The sequence below is a fragment of the Triturus cristatus genome, chromosome 2_1 (assembly GCF_964204655.1).
Source record: "Triturus cristatus chromosome 2_1, aTriCri1.1, whole genome shotgun sequence".
In the NCBI taxonomy this organism is placed as follows: domain Eukaryota; kingdom Metazoa; phylum Chordata; class Amphibia; order Caudata; family Salamandridae; genus Triturus; species Triturus cristatus.
In genome coordinates, this window is record NC_140581.1 from 832,536,215 (window position 1) to 832,562,086 (window position 25,872).

Consider the following 25,872-nt stretch of genomic DNA (forward strand, 5'->3'; position numbering starts at 1 on the left):
CCGGGAACTGTACCTCGACATTATTGAGAGACCTCATGATAGATCTCTTTACTTCAAATTTAGGACCGGGACTCTCCCACTTTATGTTTTTACTTCCCGGTGGAATCCCCCTGCCCAGACCACTGAATTTTGTCCTTTTTGTATATTCAGACAAGAGTCTGTGGCCCACTTTTTATTTGAATGCCCACAGTATGTTTACCCAAGAAGAAGATGGCTCAAGCAATTGTGCCGTTCCTTAGGCACTAGGCACTACATTGAGGCGTTACGTATTTTAATGTCTGACTCCCGCCCTCTGTATGCTTGCGCCCTATCAAAATTTCTATCTTGGGCATGGCGCATTAGAAGCAAAAGGCTTAAAGAAATTGTTTAATCCGTTCTTAACATCTATTTATGATATGTCTTATTCTTATTGTAATATTTGGATTTTAACCTAAATGAATTTAAACTCTTTTTTAATTGTAAAGCTTTTATGATATGTTTTTATCGAAATAAAGCCTTTGACTGACTGACTGACTGTTATGGACGACTAATGTGATCAAATGCAGTGCATTAAATGGATATCTAGAAGTGCTGGTACTTACTGTCTAGTCTACCTGCTTGCTCCTGAAAAGTGCCGGGTACTCTACGATTAAACGTATTGTAGCAATGCTGAAACGTGCAGATACTCTCCATTTCAAATAAAAGAAGTGCAGACACTCAGCGCCAGAGAGTACCTGTCCATCCCAAGCCCTGCTCAAATGGTGTTTAATGTTAATTGCAAAAAGTATTGTAACTGAGTCTAAAAAAGGAAAAACTCCCGCATGGCTGCCAGGATGAACTCTCCCACGTTGAACAATGTGGCTGGGGTTTGAAAGTAGTCATTAGAAGGCTAGTAATTTGAAATGGCTCTTAATGTCTAGGGGAGGCAAGCCCCGCCCCCTCTTCCTAGACATCTTGCCTCGATCGTGATGGCCATGGAAGTGAACTATTGTCCTCGGATGTTTCCGACCACCCCGTGTCACCAAAGCCAAAGAACACACCGAGATAACATCTGCAATCACGAAGAATGTTTTAAGTCTGTGTTTTTTCTAGTTCTCGTTGGTTTCTCAAACATCCTTCGGCCTCTGCCAGTCCAGCACTCGCATTTTTTCTCCCCCTCAGTCTGCGGTCACCACATGAAGTAGCTCTTATGTCTTCAAACAAGGGACTTTATTCAGGGCATTTCGGTTGTTGTTGTCGAGTGTATTTTCTTTCCTCAACACTCGGAAAATGGAGGAGCCATTTTGGCGGAGCCCCAGCAGCCCACACATACGAAACAAAAAATACGTTAGAAATAGTATAACGTTTTTCTGGTGGCTGTGATGAGATTTAAAAATGAGGAGGCTTGCGCAGATTCCAGAGCGAAGGCTTGTTTACGTCTACTTTTTGGCGCTGGGAACAGAGAGGAAGGGCGGGAACACAAGTAAGGGGAAACGGAAAGGACACGCAGCTCGGCTGTACCTCAGCACTTGCAGCTCGCCCTCGGAGTTTTCCACCTCGTCCCGGAGCCTGCGCCAGCGCAATAAAGCTTTCAGCTCACACAGGTCACTCGCTTCTTGGTGCGACAGCTGTTGAAACAAACACACGTATTTATGTATTTGTGATTTTATACAGCGCTTACTCGACTCAACGGCATAACAGCGCTTTACAAGAGAGCAGGTAGTTATAAATGTAAATACATGTTCAATAACATTTAATACTCGAAAGAACAGAGAAAATTGCTTCAGTCAAACAGACAGAATAAATCACTGAGGACATATGTTACTTTACCTGAGGTGTCTCTGAAATAGGACGATCTAGAGTACCTTTTTCAAAGGTTATATGATTCGTTATAGTAAGGCTGCGAGTTCCAAATCCAGGTGGCTTTGGCAGAGAAGGCATCTTATAGAATTGTGCTTGGATGTCGGAAGAAGGGATTCGGCATTCCTTGAAACCTGTTGGGCACCAGAGATTTTCAGCTTTTCAGCCAGATATGAGTGACCAGAAAGGTGAAATGCCCTGGGAGTGATGCAATCTAGCTCTTGTTTCAATGGACACTGGCAGCGCTGTAGGGTGCTAACATAATATGGTGGAATTTCCTGTGATCTTTGACAAAATGGTGGCTGCCTGAAATATTCTCAGGGTGTGATAAATACGATATTAAGGGACTGTACAGGAGTGAGTTCCCTTACTTCAGTCTGCAGTGGACAAGTACTTTAGTTTGGAGAGGGCAAGTATTTGAACTAACGAATTTAAATCCTGTTTTGGAATGAATTCCTTAATGCTTCATCATAACAGTCTTTGCAGATCCCAGATATTTGGCTGTACTTGTTAACTGTTGCGTCTTTACCTTTTAGATACTAAAGACAGGTACCTGAGAATGGAGATATGTGCTCCATGTTGAGTCCTGAACATGAGGGCAATGTGCCTTTAGAAAGAGAATGACCTTCCTATAGATAGATGGCCATTTCTGCATCGCTCCCGGGCTCCCAGGTTATTTCCACTCACTCGGTGAGAGGTAGAATGTTAATGGAAGCTCCGTACCTGGGCTCTACCACATTATCGCTGTGAAAAATCAACCTACAGATATATCAGAGCCATAATATGGACTCACAAATATTGTCACGGTTGACCTAATGATAGAAAATCTACACTTACATCGACAATATTTCAGGAGTTGATATAACGGGCTCAGGATTTGTGTAGCTAGATATTTTGGGAGGGGGGAGGGGTGATATTGTGGCATACAACCATCCACACCTGCCTGTTTAGCTCCACAAGCTTGACATGCAATGTGGAATATGGAAGTAGGGGGTCTTAGTCTTTCATACAGAATGTAAAAAAATATGCTTCTAAAATTGATGCTTCTTTTACCAACGCATTAAGCCACATCTCACTTACTAAAACTACTATGCTGTAGCAGAACACATACAGCAAGCCTGGCCCACAGTACTGTGTCGCCATTAGGCTTCTGGTGAAGCCCGGAGGAGGCAGATGGCATACGTATAACTTTTGTTCTAGTTTAATTTTCCTTTCCTGACCCCAACTCTTTTCCTGGGTGACTTGTAGAATCAAATCCACTTTGGCATGTCTCACTGCTTCATTTCAACGTCACGGAGTCAAGGGGTGACATTTTCACAATGACTAACACAATACCATAGTGAACGTTTTCTAAAACATTCTGACGTCAAACGTGAAAAGCCGGTCATCATTTCAACAAAGAAAGGAGCTTTATCATACTAAAGTTTTGTAAAAACTGTAGTCCTACAAAAATGGACAATGTTAGTGTTGGAATCCTAAAGATGTTGACATTCGTTCCACAGAAGTATAGGCATACGCTATCTGAGGTGTCTACCAAACCACCCGGAATTCTATACCAGCAACGCAGACATCTTAGAATCTGTCTAGGTAAAGACTCCTTACCAAGTAAACAAATAGCTGCCTCTACCAGACATAATTGGAGGGTAATTCAGGAATATAACAAAGTATAATTTGGGGCAGCATGCAATAATGTTTGCTATTGTTAATAGCAGGGGCATCACAAGGAGTGCAGCGGGTGTATTATATCCAAGTAACAATGCCTTTCAGGGCCCCCAGTTTTAATTTAATGCAGGCCCGCCGTCATTATTAGGCAACTTATGTGGCTATAGCACCAGATTGTACCAGCCACAGCTGCCATACTTTCCTTTTTCCTGAAGGACTTGTTTTTTTATACCGAGAATTAGGTGCCTGTGGCTCTTGGCAAAAAAAGTGAGCAAGTGTACTGTGTGTTCAGCATCTAGTTGTTGACCAGTGCCCAACAAAGAGTTCTCATACACCTGGTAAATAGCCAGTTGTGTGCAATTGCAAGACTAGAACATCTCTAATTTTCAAAGCATTCTTGCACAAGCAGAGAAAAACTGAGTGATGTTCAAACTCTGCCCTGATCCATTCCAATTGGCTACTGTAAGGTGTCTGTGAAATCTCATGGTCATGTGACTTCACACGCTTCTCCATATAATGCTAATGCTAGCAAGACCATCTACTGACCACTTATTTTTCACCCTAAGAGCACTTCAATAGCACCCTGTATGCCCATGCCTATGCCAAGACAAGTGTGTATCACTGGAACACGGACATTTTAATTAGAGGGTAGTGGACCATGCAAGAAGAGTAAGAGAGCTGTATTCATCCACTGGACTGTTCAACTGTCATTCACATTTTGCTTCCGCCCACCATAGCAAACAGCATAGTGCAATGGGGCAGTCCACTTCAGCCATGGGCTTTCTTGCACTGTGAGTGCAGAATTTTTCTGGATCACACGTGCACATCCACCTAAAAAGAGCTACGCTTTAATCCCACGGTTGGAGGTCAATACATTAATTTAACAATGCTTTTCCTTTCCATACTTTATCAATTTTTATGACTTTTTTTAGTCATCTTTAGCTGTTTAAACTGTGTTTGAATTTCTGTAATTAAAACCAACACTACCATTTTTGTGGCAATAAGAAAGAATCATATTTTCCTATGATGGGTATTAAAATGAAAAAATGAGTTTCTACACCTATTTTAAGTACACCTGCCTGCTAGGAAGCAACCATGCTATTCTATTAAAGTTACATGCAATGGGTTATATGGTTTTAAATGTACATTTTTATTGCAAGCATTTAGCTGCCATATTTAGGGAGCTGCATGTTTTCGTCTTGTATTATTTTTGTGGCATAAGCTTGCAATACAAAAATACTCATCACACCAATTTGTCAAGACCTACTGGCTTTGCCAATGCTCGTTTTAAAGTCCACATTGGAAAGTAATTGAAGCACAAGCAGTGATTATCTCAGTAGCACACTTTCTAAAAATGATGGGGTTCAAACCCAGGTGTTTTAGTTTGAAGGTTTGAAACGTAGCCACTATAGGGGCGTGGCCAGGCAAGATGGCTGCCTAGACGTGTTTGCCCAGCGGTCCCACTGACCATCTCAAAATCCTGTACAATACTGCACTATCAGCAACAATAAATGGCGATACAGAGAAGAGAGGCAGGGGCCTAAGCCTGTACACGGTCCACTGCACTGGCCTCATAAAACAGAAGACCCTAAGCTTCAGCCCAGATAGAGTTAGCGCACACCTGGAGGGATTACTATAATTGACATTGGCACGTTGATTTGCACACAGTTGGCTACGTGTTGTTGCCTACTCATTGAGTACCCGACACCCAGGAGGTAAGAGGTGAAGCAGGAGCTCAGTGTTGTTGCCTAATCATTGCTAATAACAGGCGCCCTGACTGAAGTGGCACACTGCGGACAAGTGTCTGGCATTTGGGAACACAGATTAAGGCTCACTGTCGCAGTGCGACAACCTTAAGACCCCACGGTGGCGGTGACTCACGGTGCTAACCTGTAGTGAACAGAGGGAGCATCTAGCATGAGGCCATGGTCAACGACCCTTATGCACTACATTGACCCTGGACGAAGCGGTGGTCGGGCACCGCCACCCCGAAGTGGTGCCTTCTGGGGATTCCCTAAGTCTGAGTCCCAGTAATCTTGGGGTCTGTTGAGGCGAGCTCGTCCCCAGGTGAAGACAGTACACTCGGATTAGTCATGGCCAAAGACAAGGGGGCTAAAACAATGCAAGCAAAGAATATTGATAATTATGCGGAGCCGCTGCAAAATTAAGGGGAGCTGAGGGTGGCCCTGTGCCACCGTCCTCAGTGGGAGAACAAGGAACCCCAACTATGGTAGAGATATTAGCCGACATTAAAGGATCCAGAGAACTTACCCTAGCCAAGATAGATACAGTGATGTTGGAAATGGGACTGCTCCGTGCTGATTTTCGCAAATCTCTGGCAGAGTGATGGACACAGAGCAGGAGGTTTCGAACTTACAATCAGAGGTGACTACCCTTGAAAAAACTGTGGCGGAGTTACATGCACAAACCACACGCCTGGAAGTACGGGTCGAGAACGCCGAAGACCTCTCCAGAAGGAACAACATCCGCCTCGTGGGCTTCCTTGAGAAAGCTGAGGACCACTCTGTGGAGCTCTTTATAAAGGACTGGATTGTGAACTTACTATGCCCAGAAAGACTTTCGAAATTCTTCACGATTGAGCAGGCCCACAGAGCGCTAGACCCTCCTCCCCAGCCTGGAGTGCACCATGCGCAATTATACCTTGTTTATTCAATTACAGGGACCAAGCCACAATTATGGAACACAGCACCCCTAAATTTAATAGTCAAGCCATAATGATCTTTCCAGACTACACCCGTAAGATGCAAGATCTACAAAATGAATACTGGGCAACGAAAAAACGGATGAGAGACAATGACATGCGCTACAGCCTCATGTATCCAGCAAAACTCAGAATACAACATATTGAAAAAGCTTATTTTGTTACGAGCTCATTGGAAGTTGATGACTGGCTGGACACCCTGGGGATCGAGCAGCAACAGAATTCCCAAGATTGTCCACGTAAAAGACTTGGGACGCCAAGACAGAGGTCACAGGTGCGGCGGCACTATGCCCGGGGGGGGGGGGGTGATATGGCGACACTCGTTAAACCCACTCATTTATCTGCATGCCTGTTTGGTTCTTGGATGATGTGGTCGGCCTTTCTGCAGGAGACCCATACTTGGGGCCCCTGCCTGTCTGCCCTGCGACGTAGAGGGTGGGAACAGGTCTATGCGACTACCTATTCTAGCTATGCTAGGGGGCATGATAGGGTTGGCACCCAGGATCACCTTTGTAGCAAAGGAGGTGAAGATTGACCCTGAGGGTCGGTATGTAATAGTTACAGGTTCTTTGGATGCTAGAGTTATGTCTGATGAATGTGTATGCCCCTACAAAAGACAACCCTCTATTTTACAGCACTATCCTGCGTGTCTTAATGGATCATATGTGGGAGTCTGTGATTGTGGCTGGGGATCTGAATTGTGTACTAAATGGGCCATTAGACCATCACCCCCCCAAAGCAGATACCAAACCTGCAATGACAGATGCATTGTGGGAAATGATGAGGGATGTGGGTCTCCATGTTTGGAAACTTCGCAACCCTCAGAGTAGACTGTATCCCTGCTATGTGCCCGCCACTGACATGCATAGCTGCATTGACTATTGCCTGCTGACTGATGGGGCCCTGCAGTGGGTGGAGAGCGTTAGTTACCTAGTGCGTTACATTTTGGATCACTCCCCGTGCTTGAGACACTCCACATGCTCGTGCAGCCCCCTGCGGTGCCACTATGGAGAATTAATGTGGAGGCACTGACAGATCAAGTGTTCGCACATGAGGTTTCCCGGACACTGGTTTGCTACTTTAGCGATAACTGCGGCAACGCCTTGTCCAGGGCTATTGAGTGGGATGCCATGAAGGTGGTACTGAGAGGGGAATGCCTGAAAATAACATACGGAGTCAGACAGAAACTTAATAAGCAGTTAGATAGCCTTGAAAAGCGAATGGCTGTGTTGGAACAGGAACTTATTGAGAAGCCCCTCAGTATATAGACCTGGAAGGATTGTAAGAAGGGATTATTAGAAACATGGGATAGGCTTGACAAATTTGTGCGCTCTAACTATAGGAAGAGGCTACATAGAGAAGGATATAAAGCGAGCCGTATGCATGCTATGCTTATTAAAGGTGACTAAAACAGCACACCAGCACGTTAAACTGGTTTCCTCACAACACAACATCGTGGAAGTGTTTGCGAAACACTTACAGGGAGTATACACGGCCCCATCACTCACAAGTTCTTCAGAGATACGGTCATACCTCAGCACGATATGCATGCCAAGCTTGTCCAGAGAAGACAGAGACACCCTGGATGTCCCCTTAACCAAAGACAAGATCATGGCGGCAATGAAAGTGGTGAGAACCGCGAAGGCCCAGAGTGGGGACGGCATACTAGCCAAATTCTACCACACTAGGCAGGGTGATCTGGCTGAACGACTGCTGGAAGTCTATAAAGAGGCATATGAGATGGAACTGCTGCCCGAGTCAATGTGGGAGGCACTAATAGTTATGCTACCTAAACCTGATAGGGATGACTCAGTGGTCTCATCCTACCGCCCCGTATCCATGTTAAATTTTGATCTAAAAATTCTCAGCAAGCTCCTAGCCATGAAACTATTGAACTATTTGCTGCAGCTGATCCTAGATGATCAATGTGGGTTTATCCCAAATAGGAACACTCTATATAACTTGTGCCAGCTGTCCCTGGTATTACATTCCCCAATTTTGCAGATGGATCAGCATGTGCTTGCGCTACTGGACATCGAGCAAGCTTTCAATTCATTATAATGGGAATTCCTGTGGGAGGTGTAACGTAATGTAGGCATTGGAGATATCTTCATTAAACAGGTTCAGCTACTGTACAGAGGACCTACGGCCAGGGTGCGAGTGGGTATCCGCCAGGGGTGCCCCTTATCGCCACTGCTTTTCACTGTGGCCATGGAGCCACTTGCTTGCCATCTTAGGACGATGCTAAAGGGATGGGGCATACAGATTGGGGAGACTGCCTCAATGCAGATGATGTAGTAATACATCTCGGAGTCCTAGATACTCTGTACCCATCATACTGGCAATTCTGACTGAATTTGGGGAGCATACGAGATTACACGTTAGTCGCAACAAGTCCAAGCTGTCTCTCTTTGGGACCCTGGAAGGACCTCTGGACCTACCTTGGCCAAGGTGGTCTGATATTTCTGGATTTGAATCAAACACAGAGCACAAGACTTTGAGAAGGCAAATCTGGATAGGATAATAGATGGCATAAAACACTGCATAAAATTCTGGAATACGCTCAGAATATCCTTGATGGGTAAAGTAGCCTTAATCAAGATGGTTATCCTCCCCAGATGTCTCTATCACTTTCAGAGGACCCTATTTGACATACACAGATGAGTCTTCACAGACCTAGATAAATTGATGGTGGAATTACTCTAGGACACTGGGAGGAGGAGAGTCAGTTTAGCTACATTGAAGTGTACTTGGCAGAGGGGTCGGCTGGAGGTCCCCTGCTTGGAGTATTATTTCTTGCCCTTGCAACTCCAACATGTGATTCACTGGTTGGACGAGCATGAAAACTGGGAGCGTTGACTGCTGAGGGGTCTATGTGGCCATTATTCACTATCTGATGCCCTAATTTTGGGGTCAAAATCACCGACGTGGTTGTCACACATAGTCCGCATGGTTTGTCGATTTTGGGATTGGATGGTCAAGATGGTGCTGAAGAAAGCCCTGTTTGCGTCAGAAATGAATATGTGGGCTTTGCTTCCGTTTAAAAGTTTTGACAACTCCATGTCCTTACGTAAATGGAGAGAAGGCGGCTGCGAGTCACTGGGGGATCTTTCCCTCAACAACCAGTTTATAACTATGGAAGAGGCCTCGGAGACATTCCAACAAGGAAAAAGGCAATTTTTACAGAATGCAAAAATAGTGGCGACAGCACGGGAGATATGGCCAATGTTCCTGGAGGCACCTCCTGCCTCCCGAACACTGTAAACGCTACTGACAATGGCTGTGGGCCGGAAACTGATATCGCACCTTTATATGGCTATGAAGGAGGATACCCCCAAGACCGTCCTTAAGGTACAGGGTAAATGGGAGACTCAGTTGCAAGCACCTCTTGAAACAAATGCTTGGGAAACTATTCATGAGGGGGGTTGAGTCACCCTCTACCAATGCGCGGTTCGAAGCTACTCCAATATAACGTGATCCACTAGGTATACCTGACGTCCAAACAGCTACCAGCCGTAAATCCTGAGAGATCGGCAAGCTGCCCCAGATGTCTGACTCTCTGTACATGATGTGGAGGTGCCCAGATATTGATGGCTTCTGGCAGTCCATCATACAGAGGTTCCACTTAGTTACAGGATGGGAGGTCCCAAGGGGGATAGCCCAGTGCCTATTGGGGCCAATCCTGCTCCATAAGAAACAAGCATTGGCATAGCCAATAGGTCTCGCATTTGGGGCCTTATAAGTGTTTAACCATGCAACAGTTAATGTTGTTGCACCAAAGATATTGTGCTGCATAACTAAATACTTATAAGGTCCCAAAAGCGAGACCTATTCGCTATGCCAATGCTTGTTTATGATTGCGTTTGGACTTCAATTTGAAGTTACCAGGGGACTCATGAGTTACAAAGTCTGTGAATGCGAATTGAAATGGGAATAGGCCTTACAGGAGGGCTGCAGCTTCTTCTGCTCAGCAAAGTATAGCTTTGCTTCTCAGTCCCGGATCACCTTCAGGGCATAAGCGCATATTTGTACCACCTCGTATCAGTCCAACATTTTATTTTTTATTTTTTATTCTGTTTATTGGATTTTCCAACTAAAACAATAACATTGAGTACAGCATATATCACAGAGGTAGCATTTGCAGTGCAGGTATGCAAACAACATTCACATCTATACAGCACAGCATTTCAGTGGGTCCGGTTCCCTTCCCATCTCCTAGGCCCTAAAGTGGTCACGACATAACTTCACCAACACATCGCTAGTCCCTTTCCATTACCCCTCCCCTTGACCTGTTCGCCGCCCCACAGATGTTAGCACCACCATGAACTTACCCCCGAAGCTATCGCCCTCCAGTCTCCACCCAGGCAGCCTACAGGTACGGACCTCGTTCAAGCTCCTTACAACCCTCCCCCTGTCTCGCCCACTCTCCCCCACCCCTAAGTATATGTACATTTGTTACTGAGCCTCCCCATCCGAAGGTTGTTCAAGGAGGTAGCACGTTAACGGTGCCCATATGTCCCGAGGCCTAGAGGTCCTGGGCAAGAGCTCCGCATATATCAGAGATTGCTCCTGACAAGTCACCAGGTCCGCTATCCAATCCTTAAATTTCGGGGCCCGCCCTCTACCTCATCTACAGGCCACTCTCCTCTTTGCCATCAGGAGCGCCACAGCGACATACCTCCGGTGCTCCGCCCGGATCGGCAGGACACACCCCAACAGTGCCATCAGGGGCGCCGGCCCCACCACCGCATGCGTCATATGGGATACTGCTTCAAACACCTGCCTCCAGTACTGTTGGACCCCCGGGCACTCCCAAGCTAGATGCATAAAATCTGCAGCCGGCGCCCTGCACCTGTCGCAGCGATCGGAATCCCGCAGATGGAAACGGTGCAACCTGACCGGTGTGTAGTATAGTCTATGTAAGTATTTGTAGTGGATCATGCGGAGTCTACTGCTGGCTATGATCCTCTCCGTCTGCTGACAGCAAAATTCCCACTGATCGTCTGGGATGGACACCCCCAGCTCTTGTTCCCATCCTGCCCTGGAGCTTGGGTCCGCATACTCCCGTTGCATATGGACAGTCTTGTATATCAGAGAGACAAGTCGCGCAGTCGAGGTGCATTTAAGCATCCCCTGCAGCGGGGCGAACGTCTGCGGCTCCTCCGGGAAGTCTGGTGTAAGTGATCGTATACCCTCTCTCAACCTGATATAGAGAAATCTGTCCAATGGGGTCTGCTGTATACCTTGCATCATGTGCTCTGCTGACCGGAATTTCCCTCCCGAGTATAAATCCCCCCACGTCCCTATGCGTGCGCGATCTCGGAATCGGTGAAACAGCGTCTCCTGCAGCAGAGGCATAGTCGGATGATACGCAAGTGGTACAGCGGGTGCATAGAGCATGGGAGCGCCCATAAGGAGCCCGATCCGACGCTAAGCTTCCGTCGTACAGGTGACCGTTGTGGGGCACTTTTCTCTGGGCGTCGTAGTGGCAAAGATCGCACCATCCAAAGGTATCGGATGGACCAACCAGTGCTCCGCTGCTACCTGCGGCATATATTTGGGCTGCGACACCCAGCACCATGTGTAGTGAGCCTGCACACTCAAATAATACAGCTCAAAATCCGGTATCCCAAACCCTCCGCGCGCATATGGTCTCGTCAGGACTTGCCATTGCAATCGCGGTTGACGGCCCCCCCCATACCAATCGCGTCAGTTCCGACCTGAGCGTACCAAACAAGTGTTTCCCCGGGTAGAAGGGGATGTTGAGAAAAAGGTATAGCAGCTGAGGCAGGATCACCATTTTAATCAGTGACACCCGACCCGCCATTAACAGCGGCAAGGTGATCCACCGCGATACACAGTCCGCTATCCGCCCCATCGCATTGCCGTAATTCAGCCTCATTAGTTCATCCCTGTCTCTGGTCACTCGCACCCCAAGATATCGCAATTCCTCGTCGCACCACTCCAGTGGGTAGTCCAACGCGAATCTAGTCGTCGACGCCGTCAGTGGGAACACGCACGATTTGCCCCAATTGATTCCGATGCCTGATAACTCACCAAATACAATGAATTCTCTCAGGACTGGGTTCAGGTTTTCCTGCGGGTGTCTAATATACAACGTAATATCGTCAGCATAGAGTGAGATCAGTATCTGCCGTAAATTACATCTCAGCGCCCGCTCTCGGTGGTGTTGCCTCAACTTCGCCGCCAGCGGCTCCGTGACTATTGCGAAAAGCAGCGGTGAGAGCGGGCACCCCTGTCTCGTACCTCTCGTGATCGATATGGGGGCTGATGTATGTCCATTAATCATTATTTTGGCTACTGGCTGAGTATATAACAACCGGATCCAGGAGAGGAACAGGGGAGGGAACCCCATGCTCCCCATCACCCCAAAGACGTAGTCCTATTCGACCGAATCGAATGCCTTTGTGGCATCAAGGAAGACTGCCGCAAGCGGCAGGTCAGGTGAGACATTATTAAGGATTGCAAATAACGTTCGTAGGTTATGGGACGTAGCCCGACCGGGCACAAAGCCCGACTGGTCCGGAAGGATCAAGTTGTCCAGCAGCAAACTCAATCGATTGGCGATCAGCTTAGCCAGAATTTTGGCATCACAATTCAGAAGAGAGAGCGGCCTGTATGAATCGCACGAGCTCGGGGGTTTCCCTGGCTTCAGTAGGGAGATCATAAGCGCCTCTCTCATGGACGCCGGGAGCAAGCCCACCTCGAGCGACTCCTCATATACTTCCCGCAGTACCGGGGTCATGATATCGATATAGGTTTTATAAAACTCTATGGGTAAGCCATCCGTACCAGCAGCTTTTCCAGACTGCATCCCCATAATTGCCTCCCGCACTTCGTCCAACTCAAAGGGCGCGCACAGGAATTCCCGCTGTCTATCGCTTAACCAGCCCAGTGTGACCTGTCCTAGAAAGCCCTCCAAGTCCAACTCACCTCGTCTGTGGGAGGAGTATAACTGTTTGTAATGCGTTGTAAATGCTGTGAGTATAGAAGCCGTGTCTCTAGAGGTTCCCCCCCCCTCATCCTCCACCTCCAAAATACAATTGGAGCCTCTGGGCGCCCTAATCAGGCTTGCCAATACCTTCCCAGGTCTCCCTCCCTCCCCATAACTACGGGTCTTCCAGAATTTCCCCCGAAAGCGCGTTTCCCTCTCTGCCGTGGATGTATACTCCGTAAGCTTCTCCCGGTATCTCCCCTGCACATCACTGGACTCAGCCCTCGCCATCTCAGCCTCCAGTCCGCGTAGGTCCCCCTCCAGTCGTCCTAGTGTCCGCAATATGTCACGGAGCACCCCATGCCCCTTGGATATGCAGAAACCTCGGATCGTCACCTTAAAGGCCTCCCAGATAAGTTCCACACTATCCACCGACCCTTTATTCCGTCTGAAGAAGTCCTGCACCTCCTCCCCCAACTCTTCCCGGAACACTTCGTCAAGTAGCATCGAGGCTTGCATCCGCCAGCCAGCCCTCGGTACCTGCAAGTCTGGGGATGATAACGTAAGTTTCACAGGGGCGTGATCCGAATATGTTCTCACCAGGTGCTGCACGAGGGACACCGCCGGCCCCAGGTCCCTGGATACCAACCAAAAATCTATGCGCGGAGGAGGAGCCTAGCGCGCAACCAAGATGGCCGCGTAGGTGCGAGGCTCCCGAGGACCTCCGTGACCTCCTACATAAATCCTGAAAATATCCTGTCCTAGATGAGGGGACTGTGTTGGTGGGCCCGAGCTGAGGTGTCACCCGTTTTCCGCTTCCAAATTGGACCTCGGACACCGGCGGGAGCACCGATTGAGGTTTGCGGCCTTCTCCACGCCGGCCCCCCGGATTGGAGTTGCGGGGCGACCCGGAGACAAAGTGATCAACAGCGGCGGGCAGGGCTGGGCGACTCGCGTACCCCGCACTTTCACTTTCGCTTTTGCACCCTCCTTGCTGCGTAGGCGAGGTTGGGTTGCGGGGCGTTGTGCGGTGGTGTGGCCTCGTTGGGGTGCCCTGCTGGCCCGCCGGCTGTGATCCGTCCTGCGGACCTGTGGTTGCCCCCCCCGGAGCCCGTGAACTGGTTTGTCGGCCTTTTCCGAGGTGATTGGCACGACTTGGGGACTGAAACCATGTCCACAAAACAAGATGGCGACCGGGCAAAGGTGAAATCGACCCGCCGTGGCGCAGCCCAACAGTCCAACAACATGGACCGCTACACCCTCCAGAAGGGATCTCCCGAGGTGCCGCGTAGGTCCCCTGAGGGCCCGACTGATGCTCCTGCTCTGCCCGCGGATCTGACCCTGCGAGATGTCATGGGCGCTATCGCCGAGATGAAGGCCTCGGTGGACCAGAGCTTTGACACACTGGCGCAGAAGATTGACTCGGTCCACGTGGATGTTGGCCTGGTGAGGGCCGATTTATCCAAGACCAATGACCGGGTCGATTCTTTGGCCCACACCACCTCGGGCCTCACAGCGGACGTGGCGGCCCTCCAAAAGGAGGTGCGCCGGCTTGGCCAGGCGAGCGCCCTGATGGATCGTCGACTGGAGGATTCCGACGGTCGGGCCCGGAGGAACAATGTCCGCATTGTAGGGGTGCCGGAGGGACGTGAGGAGGCGGCGGCGGACCTGTTTGTGGAGGACCTGATTCTCACCCATCTCCAGCCCCGGGGGCTGAGTAAATTCTTTGCGGTGGAACGTGCCCACAGGGTTCCTGGAGGAAGACCTAAGGCCGGAGCCCCTCCGAGGCCTCTCATTGCCCGGATTTTCAACTTTCGGGACAGAGACGCTATCCTGCAGACTTCTAGGCAACAAGGACCGGTCAGACTTGACAATATGGACGTAAACTTCTATCCTGATTTCACCCCAGCGGTCCAGAAGCAGAGACTGAGCTTTATCGGAGTCAAACGTCGTCTACGGGACCTGAACCTCAAGTATGCGATGCTTTTTCCAGCTAAGTTGCGGGTGGAGGTGGATGGCCGCACGCACTTTTTTGATCGTCCCGAAGCGGCCGGGGACTGGTTGGACTCCTTGCCCGGGGATCGGGGCCGGGGGGGTGGGGGGGGCGCGGTTGGAGGGGAGGGCTCGCCGGATCAGGACTGAGGGACTAATAGCAGGCCTCGCTCTGGACAACATTATCGTCACTTTTGACTGTTCGTCAAGTTCCCCTCCTGTGGAGGTGGTACGGGGTCTCTTGGGGGCTCTCCCTCCTCCTATGGGGGACTAGTTAGTTTAATCATTCATGGGGCGACAGGCACACTGCACTTTGGGGGGGCTGTTTGGGCTCATGCAGGGGTGCAGGGAGGGGGGAGTTCTGTTGGTATGGGTGGGTTGGGGTGGGGTGTTGTTCGTTTTTACCGCAAGGCAAACCCTTTATTGTATTGGTGTTTTTAAGGTGCTCTCGGGGGGACGAATGATGGCTTCTGTAGGTGATGGGGGGTAGGGACCTGACTTTATTGTCCTGGAACGTTAATGGACTGGGGGATAGGATCAAGCGAGGTGTGGTCCTGCAGTATTTGAAACGACTTTCGCCAGATGTGGTCTTTCTGCAGGAGACACACCTTATTGGTAATTCCTTTTGTGCCATGAATCGGCGTGGCTATCGCTTGGTGGCCCACTCGGGCTTCACGGCGGGCTCACGGGGGGTGGGCATCATGGTGAAGAACTCGCTCCCGTTGGAAATAGACGAGGTGCGCCATGATGAGAGGGGACGCTACACTGTCATAGTGGGGAGAATGGAGGGTAAAGTAGTTGTCTTTGTATCAGTATACGTCCCACCGGGGTTACAGTCTACCACTTTTGCAGACCTAGGGCGCCTCCTCCTTGACCTTCCGGGGGGGCTTCTGGTGGTTGGGGGGGACTTCAATGCGGTGGTTTCTGGGACCGTGGATCGTCACCCCCCTAGGGACCTCCCCCGGGCGCAGGCGTGGCTGTCCGGCTTCTTAGATACACTGGGATTGGTGGACTGCTGGCGATTAAAACATCCCACGCAGCTGCAGTACACTTTCCACTCGGGTGCCCATGGTAGCCTCTCACGGCTTGATTATGTCCTTGTCCCTGCGGCCTATGTTGGGAGGGTAGGAGAGGTGCGCCATTTGGCGCAGGGTATTTCAGATCATTCCCCGCTCCTGTTGCACGTTGATGTCTTCCCGAGGGGGGAGGGCAGGGTGGCTCCAATCAATGCCTGGTACCTGCGCGACCCCACCATTCGCGCTGATTTGATTAAATCCTTGCAGCGGTATTTCGATGAGAATGTGGGGTCCGTCCCTTCGGCTATCTCCCTGTGGGAAGCCTTCAAGACAGTTCTTAGAGGGGAAGCCCTCTCCTTTATCTCCCATGCCCGGAGGCGCGAGCAGGAGGAGGTGACCCGGGTGGAGGCCGAAATCGCTGAATTGGAGGGTGCTCTAGAGGGTGGGGTGACGGATGCTGCACTACATGTCCTACAACTTAAGCAGGCGGCCTACAGGGCCCTCGTTACGGAGGCGGCCAGGGGCCTCTGCAGAGAGCAACAGGGGCGACTGTATGATGTGGGTGATAAGGCTGGTAAACTGCTTGCATGGTTGGATAAAAAGGAGAGAGCGAGTCGTGTGGTCCCGCTGATTGAGAGGATGGATGGTGTGCGTGTCACCGAGCCAGAAGACATTGTCTCTTGTTTCGCGGATTATTTCCGCGAGGTGTATTCCCCGGTTTCTCCTTGCTCGGAGGAGGATTCCCATGCCCTGCTTAGGGATATCGCGCTGCCGTCCCTTTCGGTGGAGGACAGGGTGTCGTTAGATGCCACTCCTACCTCTGACGAAATTGCCCTCGCCATACGCTCGGTCGCATCCGGCAAGGCCATGGGCCCGAACGGCATCCCTATCGAGTTGTATAAGCTGCGACCGGATGTACTGGCACCCCACCTCCGCGCGATGTTCCTGGCGGCCCACTCGCTGGGCTCCCTCCCGCCGGACCAGCGTCTGGCTACAATCGTGGTGATTCACAAGGAAGGGAGACCCCGAGACCGGGTTACATCCTATCGGCCTATCTCGCTCTTGAATGCGGAGCCCAAAATCCTCGCCAAGGTGCTGGCCAACCGGCTGGTCGGCGTGGTGGGCGATCTGGTCCACCAAGACCAGTCCGGCTTTATTCCCCATCGCAACACGGCCCTCAATCTGCGGCGCTTGCACGGGGTGCTCGCGCGTGTCCCGTTTGTGCGGGAGCCGGCCATATTGGCGTCCTTAGACGCCACCATGGCGTTTGACACGCTCGAGTGGCCATACATCTGGGCGATGCTGGCGAAGTTTGGATTTGGCCCGGGGTTCATCAGCTGGGTCAAATTGTTGTATTCGGGCCCATTGGCGCAGGTGGTGGTGAATGGAAGAGTATCGGTCCCATTCGAGCTGGGACGGGGCACGCGACAGGGCTGCCCCTTGTCGCCGCTCCTGTTCGCGCTGGCCTTGGAACCCCTGGCGGAGTGGCTGCGGTGGCACCCTTCCATCCGTGGTCTCCGTTGGACCCCCGAGTATGAGGACCGCGTGTCCCTATACGCTGACGATATCCTTTTGTACCTAGCCTCCCCGCGTAAATCACTGATTGTCCTGGTTGATGTTTTGCGCTCATTCGGCCGCAACTCAGGCCTTGTCATCAACTGGGCTAAATCATGTGTGTATGTGCTTTCCGGGGAGGCTCCCGTCCTCCCGCGGGGCTGCCCGATCCAGATTGCCTCTCAGGGGTTTCGGTACCTGGGTGTTTATATTACTCTGGACCCGGAGGCCCGCTACGAGCGGAATTTGCTTCCCCCCCTCCAGCGCTTGAAGGAGGACGTCGCGCGCTGGCGGCGCCTGCCGCTTTCGCCGCTCGGCCGGGCGGCATTGTTTAAGATGGTGTCATTGCCACGCTTCCTGTACGCTCTCCAGAACACTATGGATTTAGTCCCGGCGCGCTACTTTCGTGAGGTGGAGAGTCTACAGCGCCGCCTGTTCTGGGACGGGAGGCCGCGTATTGCCCTGGCGAAGTTGACGCTCCCATGGTACGACGGGGGGATTGCCCTCCCGGATATTAAACGGTATTACTGGGCCTCCCAGCTAGCTGCAATTAATCATGGCCTTTACGGGCCCGCCTTAAACCCGGCATTTGAAATGGACAAGATGCTCCTGCCGGGTGGCGACTATAATCGAGCGCTCTACTCTGGCGCGCCCGACCCCCACCTGACGGGACCTACGCGTGTCATGGTGCGAGTATGGCACGCGGCTAATGCAGCTATGGGGTGGAAGGACCGTTTGACCCGGGCATCACCGTTGTACGCGTCTGAGCGATTGGGCTCCCTGTGGACCTCGAAGGGCTTCGAGAAGTGGGACACGATAGGCATCAGTAAAGTGGGGGATCTCTGGACGAGGGGGGGCTTTAAAACATTCGAGACGCTGCAGATGGAGTTTCAGCTGCAGGGCAGTGAATACTTTCGGTACTTGCAGGTCCGTCACGCACTGGGCTCCGTCTTCTCAGACGTCGCCCCCATCCCGGAGTCTTCCCCCCTGGAGGATAGAGTGCTGGATGGCCACGTTCCGGACAGCACGATCTCCCTTATTTACAAAAAATTGATTAATGACCGCTCGGGCTTGCTGGCTGGCCTCCGCGAGGCTTGGGTTGCCGATGGGCTGGAGTTGGACGACGAGGACTGGATTTCCGCGGTGGCCTCTCCGAAGGAGGTGGCCATACCGGCTCGCCTTCGCTTCGTCCAGCTTAAGGTACTCCACCGGGTTTACATGACGGGGCCAAGGCTTCTGCGTATGGGCTATGCTGAGGATGGGTTGTGTAAGCGTGGGTGTGGTGCTTTGGCGACTTTTTTGCATATTTTGTGGGAATGCCCGAAGGTGGAGCGATTCTGGCGTGGTGTGCATGAGGTCCTGCGAGTGGTTACGCATGTCGCGCTGCTGCCTGAAGCGAGGAGATGCCTGCTGAATGTGTGGGAACCAACTGACTACTCGGTTCCGCAGACGCGATGGGGGACTCTGGGATATATGATAGCTAAGCGTGACATTGCTCAATTGTGGGGATCCCAGAGGCCCCCGGCGGTGCCGGCCTGGAAAGAACACATGGATTGGTGCATGTTCCGAGAAAAGGTGGTGTATGTGGCGAGGGGTAAGCCTGGGGCATGGGTGAAAGTATGGGGCCCCTGGAACGCCTACCGCGGGGGTATCTGCGCGCCACCACTGCTGCCTGCTGCCTCACCAGCCCCGTCCCCTTAGTTGACTCCTTTCCCTAGCCCCGGGCACAGAGTTCCCCCAGTCCTCGATCTGTTCCCCTTCCCCTCTTTAGACTCCTGTGGATGGCGGGGGTCCCCCATTCGGGGAGCACGTGCTGTTACTTTCGATTGCGGGTTGCCTTGCGGGTGTGGTTTTTTCGTGTTGTTTGTATAAAATGAAACCGTATTGTGGGGTCAGAGCGATGTGGCCCACGACGTTGATACCTCCTGATTTTGCTTCTCTGCAACGCCAAGTGTTTTTTGAACGTATGTCATATGCTCCTGCCATTCTAGCGGCCGGCCGGAAGGTTGTAGGCCCATACTTGTATATTCTTGAGATTGCAATAAACGGTTTCAAAAAAAAAAAAAAAAATCTATGCGCGACCAAGAGTGTGTGCGTGAAGTGAAATGCGTGCCCTCATGCGTCGTGGGGTGCAAATGGCACCAGGCATCCAACAGCCGGTAGGTCTCTATGGTGTCCCCAATGATTTCGGCCGCTCTGGAATAGTGGTGCGGAGCAGGGTGCGATATGTCCGCTCTCGGACAATATGTAACATTGAAGTCACCTCCCCAAATGAGTTGCTGGGAGCCTATTTCTAATATCTTAGCCCATAAGGACGAAAAAAAAACAGGATCGTCTACATTAGGCCCATAGCAGCATGGCAGAGTCAAAGAGATGGATCCCAAACGCCCCCACATGAGGCAGAAGCGGCCCTGTGGGTCCGACATCTGCCCCCCAACCTGAAAGGGCACTTGCTTCCTTATTAATATGGCTGTGCCTCGCGCATATGAGGAGTATGAGGAGAATACCCTTTGAGCCGCCCATGTGTGTGCGAAGCGTCCCTGCCCCTGGGGAGAGAAATGTGTTTCCTGCAACATAGCAATGTGCGTATGGTGCCTATCCAAGTAGGCTAACACCTGCCTCCGCTTACGCGCATCTCCCAGGCCTTTAACATTCCAAGTCAGGATATTCAACTTATTCGTTCCCACTTCAGCCATGCCCCTCAGTGATGCTCATTCTGAGTGTCGCCCACCATCCCCTGCTGTTTAATCCCAGTAGCATGCATACCTGTGAAGTGTCAGTTCTAAAGATCAGCCGGATCATACCCTCCGCGTGTCCCTCCTTGCCAAAAAGAGAATAAGACCTACATAACATCCCATCCCACGTGACTGTCCCCCCCCTCCCACTGGTGCACCCCCAACTTGCCAGCGAATTGTACCCTCCCTAACCCACCCATCTTCCTCAACTGAACCAGTGTTTCTGCAGCACCCTCACTCTGCGTGTGAGTGCTGTTCTTGGGGTAATACCCGCTGGGGGCCACACTAGGCGGACACACAGATTCCTCCTACCTCCCCAGGTCCCCGGCTCAACGGCTGGACCTAATGGAGCCAGAAGGGTCCCGGAGGGGTCGTATAGTGTTCCCAACCCTTCCCTGGCCATCCCCGCGCCCATCCCACCCTCGCCCCTGAACCTTATCTGCTCGGTAGTAGTGCAATGTCTAGACCGCATATGTGACCAGGGCCAACGACCCCAGATCAGGACTCTGTCTCACTGTGCCTGTCTGTCTCTCCTCGTTGCGTGGGGGATCGACCATCTCCACCACGCCCTGAGACTTTAACCCTCTTGAGGAAGTCCTCCACCTGGGCTGGTGAGGTGAAGAAGTGTTGTTTGCCCTGGTGCGTTACTCTGAGCTTTGCCGGGTACAATAGTGCATAGTCAATTTGCGCCTTCCGGAGCTTGGCCTTAATGTCCATAAACTTGCGCCGTTCCTCCTGCACCATTAGAGTGAAGTCAGGGTAGATCGTAAAGGAGTTGCCCTCATATGACAGGGCCTGTTTTCCCCTGGCCACACGTAGGGCCGCATCCCTGTCTCTGTAATTTAATAGTCTCGCTATGATAGGACGGGGGCTCGCCCCTGGTTGCGGCCTGGGTCCCAGCGACCTATGGGCTCTCTCCACTATGAATTGACTCAACAACACTTCTTCCCCTATAGTGGCCAGCAGCATCTTTTCCACATATAGTTCCATCTTCCCAGTGTTTGTGGATGCTGGGATACCTAAAATGCGAATATTGTTGCGCTGACTTCGCGCTTCTAAATCCTCATTCTTCGACGCGATAATGCGCAGGAGATTGTCCATGCGTGCCAGTTGTGTGCTGTACTTCGCGGTAGTATCCTCCGTCGTGGAAATGCGCTGCTCGGCTTCTCGAATCTTATTCTCATGTCCCTCCAGCTTATGGACTATATTATCCATTCTGGATGACATATGCTCCACTTTCTCCACCACCGTGGCGAATCCTTGTCGGATCTCAATCAGTATACTCTGGGTGTCCGCAGCCGGTATCGCGCCGCTCTCCCGTCCCTCCAGCTGGCCCTTCGTATGTTGGTCGGCTTGACTGGACTGGCCTCCGCGTTTCGTCGTTTCGAAACTGAGTTTCGACTGTTTGGTGTCCGTTTTACCCATAGCGCTGCCTATCCCAAACCTGTAGGCGAGGTAAAGCGCCCCGATCCCTGTCTAGCTGGCCTGTCTGCGCCCGCGCCGTCACCACCAGATACTGCTTTGCCAACTCCAGCGGACCCCCTCCTCTAGCTATGCACTCTATCTCCTCGCTTCTCTCAGGGGGTACGTCGTGCTCTCCTGCAGCAGTCTGCCCCCGCAGCTCCCAGGATCGATCGGCCGTCTGTGGCAGTGCCCGCATTGGCTGCCCCCGAGTCTCACCGCCTTGTTACTCCATACAATTCGCCCTGGGCAAAAAATGGGGGGGGAGGGGAGACACGGGATCCAGTGCCGGCAACCCCCCCTAATGCCTGGCCAGTGCCCCGTCCAATGTACCTTAGGCTGCCGTCCAATGCACTCCTTCCTGATCCCCCCACGGCAACGGCTGATCTTATTGCGGCCCGGGGGGGGCGCGTCACAAGCTATGCATCAGCCCCCATCCACAGGGCGTTAGCAGGCTCCTCTGGTCCCGATCCGATCTCTGTGCAGCACAATCTCGACCCTCGCAAGGGGAGGGCCGTTAGATCCCCGCTCCACTTCCCTGTGCCGTCTCCAGCCCCCAGCAGGCGCCGCCAGCCTCTCCTGCGCGTCCCCCCGGGAGGGTATGTTCCTGGCTCTTCCTCACAGAGCCATCGCTGGTCCGCGCTGGCAGTCCACTTACCGCACCAACCGCTGCCACCACTGCTCCGGGGTGTGCACCAGGTCTCGCAGACAGTCCAGCAGCGACCGTCTAGGCTGCCGCCGCCGCCGGGTTCGGCCGCTGTCTACGGCCTTATTCCTCGTGGCGAGCCGCGCACTCTCGTGTTCCACTCAGCCGCCGCAGGCTGTCGCCCAGCTTCCCTGCTTCCTCCCGGCCAAGTTCAGCTGCCGGATTTTCGAAGTTCCACTGCTCTGATCGTCACTTAACCGGCAACGAGTATGCCACACAGCTCTACGGGGCTAAGGGCACCAGGGCCGACGATGTCCGCGGCGTTGGGAAGGATTAATTCAGGATTATCTCTCCGGGAAACGGGAGCCTCGCTACAGCGCGGCCATTCCGTCAGTGTGCCACCTAGCGCCCCCGTCCAACATTTGTTTCCTGGAGTTACGACATGGTTTGAAATCTGTCATTTTTTAGGAGGGGACATTTTTCCTTAGCACACTGGATTTAAGTTTTAGAAGACATCTGAAACCCGACAAATTTGGAAGCAGAGCTCCAGATCCAAAATGGAAGGCATGGAAAGGAAGTAACTGACACAGGTGTGCATATATATGTGGCCCCACTCAGTCACTTCCGGGGTGGCACAAAGAAGTGAAGTCGAATAGTGCCATCTCAGAGTGGAAGCACTCTTTACAACGCATGCGTCTACAACACAAGTCGTTACAAAGAAGCATTGTTACATCACATGGCATTATAACGCAAGTCGTTACAATGACTTGTGATAGGGGGCGCTGGAGTTTGGATTAGTATAATTTACTATTCCAGCTCCAGTCTGTGCAACAGTGGGGAAGGTGTTGGATTGAAAATCCAACAAATCCAACACCCTCCACCCCCTACCGCAAGTCGTTGTAACGACTTGCGTTGTAATGGCATGCGATGTAACAACGCATCATTGTAACGACTTGTGTTGTAAATGATGCGTTGTAAAGGTTGTTTCCCCAGTCTGATATCTGGGGTGGGGGGATTCTAAGGAGTTTTATGTATCCATTAGAAGAAGCAGAAATTAACCAACCATCAAGGTAATTGAATATCCTACCACCGTTAGTGAAATGCAGCCATGCCTGAAACAAGTAAAAGAAAAGACTTGGCACAGAGCAAATTCAAAGGACTCAGAACCTGAAAAAGTGAAATTCCACCAAAAGGTTTAGGGAACACTGATGGTCCTACAGATTTAGAAGGTTACTGCAACCAACCTGTAGTTCTAGAGGTATCAGAAAAGCCATCTGGATCAGCTTTGGGCATTGTCAACCAGAATGTGGTCATCTTTAATGGATAAAACTAGATGAACCTGTTTATCTTGAGGTTTAAGGCAGACCTACGTTTGCGAATGGTCTGAACTAGAAAGTGGATTGAACAGACAATACTACATTTTTTGTGCAATAGAACTGGTTTGCCGTTTTTCTTCAGAGGAGTTCCTGCTTCCGGCAAATAATGGCAGTGTGTTTGCGCAAACCACTGGACTGGAAGATCTGACAGGATTCACAGGAATTTGACACCCACAGACCTCAAAACAGTTAGGTACATCATACTTTGAAATACTTAAACTGTCACCCGGGAGACAACACAATATGCCTTGGGGTAATGGGGACACTTGAACGAGGGGTGGGGACAACTCGGAAACTATTATGACAAGGTCAATGAAGTCTGTGCTTTATCAGAGAAGAGAGCTCATGGACATATGACAAATCGTGAAAGAGATGTGTCTGTTTTAATAGGTGCTGGAACTATGTAGCTCCAGGATTTCCAGCACCCCCTGGTATACAGGCCTATGAAAGGATACAAGGCCTTCTTATCCTCAGCTGGCCTAATGAAATGAAGTTCTAGTCAGTTTTGGCCCTCAAAATGGAAAGTGGATTTCCATAGTCCTTTGTGCTGCATCACGTTTCCGCAAACAAGCCTAAATATACCTCATTTCTTCAATAGCTTGTCGAGAAGCTGTTGTTGATGTGCACACTTCATCCAATGGCAGCGTCGGGAGGATTATGCATAGTGGTTTCATGAACTCCTAATCTCTAGCAGTTCTCTGCGCTCATACCCTCTGGGTGGTCTCAAACAGCTGCTCAACGTCCTTGAGAAGGCTTTGAGCCACCAAACCAGCAACGTGGCCAATCCAGAATGAAAAGCTGGTAGTCTAAAATCACCACTTTAAGCCATTGTTACCCAAATGAATACAAAAAATGGCAGTCTCCAATATCACTAAATGCCAATACTTTCATAAAAAGATAATCAGCATTAAAGACATGCAGCTCATGGCGTTATGACAGAAACCGTGAGGGGGGTAACAAATCTACGAACTATATTCCTTAAATGGATCTTTTAGATTGGCCACTGCATAGGAAGGTAAGGCACCTCAAATGGGCATGACTAGCTAAGACATTGTCAGGCGTGCTACACCTAGATCTGCAAAAACCAAGCCCTCTTATGCTTCGCTATGGGCGGAAAGCGTCCGTGAGTCTGGGTCTGCTCCATTTGTAGTTCTGCATCTGAGCAGTTTTAGTTTGTTTCAACCTCAGTAGGTCCTGCGGGGCCTCATGTAGTATTAATGCATGGGATTCGGAAATCATCAATGGGTGCAAAGGATTGCTTCCGGCTGGGCTGCACTATCATGGGGTGAGGCAAGGGAGCTGCCATCCTCTACACCTAGGGTGACCAGGCGTCCCGGATTTGCCTGGACGGTCCCGATGTTTCGTCAGCTGTCCCGGCCGATATCAGGAAATTAAGATTAAGCTCATGTCCCTGTTTTTAGAGAGGGTCGGCTGAAAACGGTGGGAGGTATGTTGTTATGTTTTGCAAAGCAGGGATAGTTAGCAGCTATAATAAGAAAGCTATTTCATTAACAGGCAAGCTACTGCTATAAAAATGGCATTTTATGTATGTTCTTACTGCCTCATCTGTAATTCTCTACTAAGGAGCGCTGTCATTATGTGCGCTGGATTGCAGTAAAATTGTAGTCCTTCTATTTTTGAGAACTCTCCCGGTTTTTGGCTTTAAAATTATGGTCACCCTATCTAGAACCCTACAGTTGCCATGACAACGAGAGACCACCATCCCAATCAAGTTTCTGGCAGAAGCATCCCACTCCAGCCCAGTAGGTGCCCCTGGGGATGGTGAAGGCAAAAACTCGATCAGTACGTTGTCCCTTAATACCACCATGGCATACGTATGCTCCAGGGCAGGCCCACCTCCAGTGGCAGCAGGTAATATTTGCAAATGTAGGGGCAGAAAGAACCAAGGTGAAATGCATTGAAAGAGCAAGTGAA

At 50.9% G+C, this 25,872-nt stretch overlaps 1 protein-coding gene across 2 annotated transcripts in view; it reads right to left on the reverse strand.

The window, feature by feature from the left end:
- The window catches only part of AOPEP (aminopeptidase O (putative)), a 1,648,611-nt gene that overhangs the window by 815,876 nt on the left and 806,863 nt on the right, over nucleotides 1-25,872 (reverse strand). For both annotated transcript variants that reach the window (XM_085632907.1, XM_085632906.1), the window contains one exon: nucleotides 1,480-1,586. In XM_085632907.1, the coding sequence (XP_085489033.1) occupies nucleotides 1,480-1,586 (107 nt within the window). The remainder of the gene's footprint in view (nucleotides 1-1,479; nucleotides 1,587-25,872) is intronic.